We start from the raw sequence: 8,060 nt of genomic DNA on the forward strand, positions 1-8,060 counted from the left end.
TCAATTATTTCAAGATTTCTTAAATTATTTCGCGGTTTCTTCTATCATTTCGCGATTTCTTCAACTATTTCGCGATTTCTTCAACTATTTCGCGATTTCTTCAACTATTTCGCGATTTCTTCAACTATTTCGCGATTTCTTCAACTATTTCGCGATTTCTTCAACTATTTCGCGACTTATTCAATTATTTCGCGACTTAATCAATTATTTCGCGACTTATTCCGTTATTACGCGACTTATTCAATTATTTCGTGACTTATTCAAATATATCGCGATTTCTCCAAATATTTCGCGATTTCTCTAATTATTTCGCAATTTCTTCAATTATTTCGCGAGTTTTTTAAATATTTCGCGATTTGATAAAATATTTCACGATTTCTTGTACATTTAAAAATTACAATGGACTTAAAATACATTAGCTCGTGCTAGTACAACTAATGCAAATTGAAATTCCCAAAGTTTAATACTTTTTTAAAATTCCCTGGCTTTCCCAGAGCTGACAATCATCACTCATTTACAAATCAACCGACATTTAATTACAATTTTAAAATTCACTGTTTCCCCTAACATTTCAAAAACATTTTCAAATCCTAGTGTTTTCCAGTATTTCCATTTGCTGTGTCAACCCATCGGATATTTCTAATTGAACATTAGTTTTAGTAAGTCTGCAGTTTACCATACTGATTTCTTCCGTCGACAGTACATATTTCGTTTTGAATTAAGTGTTGATCTGAACTCTTCCACACTGCTTAACAAAACGTGAGGGAAAATACAACAGCGTTAGAAAGTTTAGGGCCTAGACTACGGGAAGAAATAGCCCTAAACAAGAGCGGAAAAAGTTCCCTTGTAAAGTCACGTGATTGGTGCTGCCCCCTGGAAATTTTTAAGAAAACCAAAAATGAAAAAAAAAAATCACTTTTAATTAAATAAAAATTTTTATTTTGAAATTTCAAACATGTTCATGTCCTGCTTCATTTTCGCATATATTAATTTTTAAGCTTCTTAATTTTCATACAAGCATTGAAACTACTTTAAAACAAGAACAGGTTGTTTGGCACCGTGGACCAACACTGGCGTATAGAAAAAATAGTCCCTGCTAATCGAAGTTGAGACAGACAATGAAAAAAAAAAACTCTTTTATCTAAAGGCTATAATCTTCTGTTGGTTCTAAGCCCGGATTTTCGTATCATTAAATGATTGAAGAGTGACTTGGAAGTTTAACTCTACTTACAAACCCAATTACTACCTAATTAGGCGGCTAATTTATCATCGAAATTATCATTGGTTTCAATCTCGAAGTTTAAGAACAAAAAAATTTGAAAAAAAAACTGATTTTAAAGTGTAAGTGAAAATCGGTTACGGAGCTACTGACGTTTTTAAGAGAGGAAAAATAAAAGTTTTATTCAAGAAATTCTGCGCGTTAGATTTTATTAGGCGCGGTATCAAATTGGAGTTGCATGACAAATTCGTATGGGAATTTATGGCGAAATGCTATGGGGATTTTTGGCAAATTACTATGGACATTTATGGCGAATTATTATGGACATTTATGTAGAATTATAATGGATATTTATGCAGAATTATTAAGGATATTTATGACGAATTATTGTAGATATTTATGGCGAATTATTGTAGATATTTATGGCGAATTACTATGGATATTTATGGCGAATTATTATGGACATTTAAAGCGAATATCATGGATATTTGTGACGAATTATTATGAACTTTTATGACGAACTATCATGGGAATTTATAGCAAATTACCATGGACATTTAAGGCGAATATCATGGATATTTGTGACGAATTATTATGAACTTTTATGACGAACTATCATGGGAATTTATAGCAAATTACCATGGGAATTTATAGCGAATTACTATGGAGTTATTTGAAGATTTATCATGCAAATTGATGGAGGATTACCATTAATGCATGGTGAATCACCATGTAACCATGCGAATTTATAACGAAATTAATATGGAACTTTATGGGTAATTAGTAATTAGTATGGGGATTAATGGTTAATTCTTCTTCGAGTGAAATACTTAAAGAAGATGAAGAATTCGCATGTGCAGTCCTTATAAAAAATCGACAAAATGCATTGAAATCAACAAATAAATTGATAAATCTGAATCGAACCATAGGAATTGATTCCATGGTCAAATTAACAAAAATTAACTGGAAACTTCTATTAGTTACATAACGAAAAACCATCGTATATTCACCGACACTTTAGTCCTGGGAGGAGGCTAATCTTTACTTCTTCAAAGAGTTTCAAATTCCTCCTGACATTTCCTCTCCGAGAGTGAAATCAGTCAGAGGGCGCTAGTCTACCTGTGGTCCTGGCATTTCTGAACTGAGTTGAGATCAAATGAAAGATGGGGAAGGGGGGGACATCAAAGATCAGGGGAGGCAAACCTCCAAAAAGGTATGGAGAATAAGGCTGGCGCGTGCGATTTTACACTGTCTAGCTTCCCAACAATACGGGACGCTCTAGGGGAGTCCGGGGCATACCTATTCTAAGTTTAAAACGGCGTGTAGCTTCAAAAGAGCCCACATAACAGCCCAAAACTCCGGACCGGAGAGTAGGACTCGGAACGTGTCTATAAAGAACCGATATTTAATAATAAAGCCTTACCGAGGATCGATATAAAACTTTTACGTATCGTAACGAATACAAGTCGTAAATTTTGATAGACTGGATCATAAAACGATACTTTTCGTATTTTTAAACCAAGTGGTGATGAAATATTGAGATTGGATAATATAATTTAATTTTAATTGTTTTGGAAGATAGGTAACGTAATATTCCGTTATATTCTTTTTTCGGAAGCCGGTTAAAATTACTAAAATAATTTCTTTAAAATAATATCGTTTAATTGAAAAAAAAAGGAAAATTAGGTTTTCCTGAAAATAATATTTACTGATAAAAGTATAGAATAACCTTTAAAGTAGTTTACGATATTCCGTAAAATACTATAGAATAACCCGTAAATACTATAGAATAACCCGTAAATACTATAGAATAACCCGTAAATACTATAGAATAACCCGTAAATACTATAGAATAACCCGTAAATACTATAGAATAACCCGTAAATACTATAGAATAACCCGTAAAATAATATAGAATAACCCATAAAATACTATAGAATAACCCGTAAAATATAATACACCCCGTAAAATAATATAGAATATTCCGTAAAATACTATAGAATATTTTTATATTACTTAAAACACAAATTTTAAGCAAAATAATTCCAATTTCCGTAAATGATTCTAAACCATTAAAATAACACTATAATAATAATACCACCAATCATGTCGCTCGGACTAAACATGAACATTAAAACAGAAAGCATGGACACCTCCGGTTTAAATTACGACTCCACGGAATTCCGTGAAAATAACCCTTACTCTCCCGAAATGGTTCCACCACATTCCGGCTCTAAACCGTACGCAAATCGTTGCAAACGCCGGATACTATTCAGTACTGGACCAAAGCCTCAATACCAATCAGAATCCCAAGTCGACAAATACGACAACGTGGCTTCACCGGTCCAACCCGCGTCAGTCGTACGCCGAAACGAACGCGAACGTAATCGCGTACGTATGGTCAACAACGGTTTTGCCACTCTACGACAACACGTGCCAAACGGGGTTAAAAACAAGAAGATGAGTAAAGTCGAGACTTTAAAATCAGCCGTCGATTATATTAAACAATTACAAGAACTATTAATGCAATCGGACGCCGCGATCGTAAAAACCGAAGTCGATCGAGAAGATTCCGAAGATTTTCAACAAGAAAATCGAGCATCGAGTTACGTTGCATCGATTTACAACAATCAACCAACGATTAAACGATCTTGTACGACGGAACAAAACGATTTTGATAAAGTTTATAACAATAATTGCTACGAAAATTACGTGGCGGACAATGGCAATTTGAATCAACATTCGGGTTACAATAACAATGGACATTTATCGTTTTACTCGTCGAATGGTGGTTCACCATCCTTAAGTTGGCCCTCTTCAGATGCGTCTTCACCTGGATCTCAAGAACATAATGATGAAAATATATTAGCGTTTTCATCGTGGTTTTCATAATAAGTAAGTGTAATTATTTATGTATTTTTAGCTTTTAAGTATTTTATTTTCACTATTTACTTTTGTTGAGATTTGCATGTAACAGCGTAAATTTACTTTGAAGAATTCGTTTCAAAATTGGTTTTTATACGAAAGCAGTACTTTACTAATTTATTTATCGTTACTTTACTTAAAATTTTGCCTTACAGTTAAGTAAATATAAAGTCATACTATGGTGATTTTTAGAATTAATCGCACAATTATTTCTGATGAAAACAAAGCCGTAAATTAAAATTTAATAAATTTATTAGCATTTCAATTATAAGTAATGCGTGATTGGAATCTTAACTAAGTTACTCATTTTAATATCTTTACGAATATCATCAAAAAAGGATTATATTACATTAAGCGATTTCATTTTAAAATTGACGATTCTTGTATGGGGGGGCAAATAGGACTATAACATTCTCAAAGGGCATCTTCCCATCTCTAGTAGAACCAGAGTTACGAGTAATTTTTTTAAAACTGGGTAACGGAAATGATCATTTATTAAGTGGTTTTTCGTTTGACGTCAAGCCATATTCTTCAATTAGAATATTTATTATAATTGTAAATTATAATTTATATATTATTAGATATAAATGTCAAATTGGAAATGAAATCACAATTATTTATTTGAAATTGAATTCATCTTTAGAAGTAAGAAATGAATAGTGTAATGGGATATGAAGTTTTATTACGCTGTAGATGGACGCCGGGTGCCCTAGCTACTAGTATACCATGAACTTTTAAATATACTAATTCTCGTTAGTACTAGTTTAGAAAAAATTACGGAATTTATATGAAACTCTGTAGCTTTGGTTTAAATTTAACTGAATTATTCCTTAAACGTTAGCCCGTTAGAACCCATTTCCAAAATACTTTGTTTTCCAAACATTCCTAGAACCCCGAGAAATTTTTCCAAAAGTTTCCAAATTTTGTCATAACAATATACGAAAATATATTATTAAAAGAATTACACTAAATATCGGTAAATTTTTCTTTTCTCTTGTAGAGTTTACCACCAAGAAATTAATGGAAGAAAATGAACCAACCATCCAACCAACCAAAGGCTTCACAGTGATAAAAGCACATCCTCACGAGCAAAAAACGCTCGTGCAATAAATACAAAGACTAATAATAATACTATAAAAAAAGACAATGAAAAAAGAGTTATTCAAAACTCTCGATTGTCGACGAGATTTGACACCAGAGGTAGCCGCGATCTCGGGTACCAAAGCAAGCCATAAAAACACCTGAGAAGGAAACGAAAGGACGCCTTGGGGCATGCAAAAAATTACTTTATACATCCAGGTAAATTCGAGGAAGTGTTGGATTGAGTCGAGGGGGAAACTCACCGCCAAAATATAGAGTTACCGGCGGTAGTTCCGCCGGAAGAAGGAGCTCTGCTTGACAGAACCACGACAGGTATTCAAAAGTGTACCGTAAAGAAACGACGAGGACCGTGTCATGCAAGAAATTTACCGTTTTTCCTGCGTGTAACGTAAAACTACAATGAATTGTAATGAAACACTAAGTGCATTAATAGTGGATTTCAACTTGAAATTATTATTATTAATTATTTACGAAATTTCAATTAATTGTTAATTTATAGTGACAGAAATCAACCTCAATAGACACAAATTTATATTAGGGTTCCCACAACATTCCCTGATATTTTATGCCAAATGTTGACAATGTTAACAGTATATTTTAAAGAATAATACTTTTATAAATATTATAAATCTTTATGTTTGAAAACATTTTTATCAAATAATTTTCGACTCATTTTCAAATTCTCTATCTCAGATTTTCCCTTACGTACGGCAACCATGTATAATGACGTCATAAGAATGCCACCCTAATAACTAAATAGTTAAACGAAAATAAAATTAATTAGAACGTGAAAAATAAATAAATTTACGCCGTTAAATTTTTAAAATAAGCCAAACTCAAGTGTAAATAATCATCTAAACCGTAATATTTTTATATGAATATTTGTAAATATTTACTGTTTTTTTAGCATTTATGAAGTGACTATTTTAGTATAGCCAAATAACAATATTTCATGATAATATTTTACAAAACTTGCTCAAGAATTTTACCATGTACCTATATAAATAAAATAATAAAACAATAACTTTAGACATATTTTTATAACGAAATAAATTTAAATAGCGCGTGACTGAGACTGTTATTATATAAAAAATAAAATAAATAAAATAAAGCCAAAATGTTATCACGTGATAAAGATAAAATGTTATAAAAATAAAGTTTTTCAGTATTAAATAGTCTTGGTTTCATTAAAACCCCTACACATTTTTCTAACATACAATAACACTATGTGAAAATCTTATAAAACAGGGTAATTATGGGACCGAACTACTGGGGATAGTTCTATGGGCAATTTTGAGTCAAAAATGTTTTATGGGCGATTTTGAGTCAAAGTGTTCTATGGGCGATTTTGAGTCGAAAGTGTTCTATGGGCGATTTTGAGTCAAAAATGTTTTATGGGCGATTTTGAGTCAAAAGTGTTTTATGGGCGATTTTGAGTCAAAAGTGTTCTATGGGCGATTTTGAGTCGAAAATGTTCTATGGTATTTTGAGTCAAAAATGTTCTATGGCATTTTGCCCTAAGTTACGACTAGAGTATTTCAGGAACGACTATTTAATTAAAATTTATTATGTTAATTTTAAGGGGTCATTCTTTAAACCCACCGATTATGATACCTTCTCTAGGCTACCCCTTAGTGAAAAATGTCACTGAACATTTTAGACCCAAACTCGCCTACAGCACCCACTATACTTCGGTCCTATCATCCCATTTAGAACTGTTTTCTTTGGAAAGAGAAAATTTACATCGCCTTACAGTATAGGGGTGTTTCGTGGCACCGGCTCCGGTGGCACGAAGAAGCTAGTGGAACTTTAACTAGGGACTTATTTCTCATTCTTTAAATTTGTCTTTGGTTCCATTAAATTCACTTTAGTAATTAAAAAAAATATATTAGGCACAAATCGATACTGATAAAAATGGTGTGCTTTCAATCAAGACGCAAAACGAAGGTCAAATTCGAAATAGCACCCTTGAACATTCCTAAAACTTACATCCATATCAATGTCAAAACAATTTAAAAATGAGAAGCGAAAATAGCAGCTCTTGCATTTAAAACTTGTTTATAAAAAGAACTGCTACTTCATGGATTTTATATTTTACTTTATTTTAAAGTAAATTTAAAATTTCGGGGGCTTTCGGACCGTGGCCGTTCCACAGCCGTTACTTTATCTAATTTTTGCAACACTGCATCTATATCTATATAAATCAAAGTCCTGACTGACTGACTGAGTGATAATCATCGCCCAGCCCAAACCGCTTGCCCTAGAAGGCTGAAAATTTGCAGGAACGTTACTCATAAGTGCGCGTACTAAGAAACATTATCCCAATCCGCCGCCATCTTAAAAAATGGCGCCCAGAAATGTAAAAAAATCTTCTCTCTGAAACAAAGTCCGCGCGTTTCAACCGATTTTGCTAATATTTAGTACACTGGTTTCCTTTAACCTATAGACGGGCTGAATGGTCTTTTGGGTTCGATTTGTTGCCATCTTTTTAAATGGCGGCCAGAGACTTAAAAACCTTTCTTTATGGAATAATGTCCGCGTGAAAAGCAATAAAATAATGTCCTAACGGGCAACGCCGAGTGCCTTCGCTTCTAGGGTGCTATACAAAAATATTAGTCAACCCATTCTTTATATCATTTTGATGGAAGTTCTTATAACACGCTTCTCTGGTTTGTCACTCACAAAATAAAGTTAAAACCATACAAAATGGAAGAATTTGAAAGAGGCCTGAGGATAGGGACCATGCATGTTTGGAAATTTACTTATTTTCCAAGCGTCAATGAGATACAAAGTGTACGTGATGCAATGGGGTAAT

General features: G+C 32.9%; 1 protein-coding gene across 1 annotated transcript; it reads left to right on the forward strand.

The window, feature by feature from the left end:
* The first annotated feature begins 3,080 nt into the window (after positions 1–3,080).
* Positions 3,081–6,418, forward strand: LOC149709287 (uncharacterized). Its single transcript, XM_089864646.1, has 2 exons — positions 3,081–4,114; positions 5,145–6,418. The coding sequence occupies exon 1, from the start codon at positions 3,326–3,328 to the stop codon at positions 4,109–4,111; it is 786 nt and encodes a 261-aa protein (XP_089720772.1). The 5' UTR covers positions 3,081–3,325; the 3' UTR covers positions 4,112–4,114; positions 5,145–6,418.
* Positions 6,419–8,060: the final 1,642 nt, after the last annotated feature.

The sequence above is a fragment of the Phalangium opilio genome, unplaced genomic scaffold, assembly GCF_054372755.1.
Source record: "Phalangium opilio isolate 3A_F unplaced genomic scaffold, DU_Popi_V2 ptg000013l_1, whole genome shotgun sequence".
Taxonomy (NCBI): Eukaryota; Metazoa; Arthropoda; class Arachnida; order Opiliones; family Phalangiidae; genus Phalangium; species Phalangium opilio.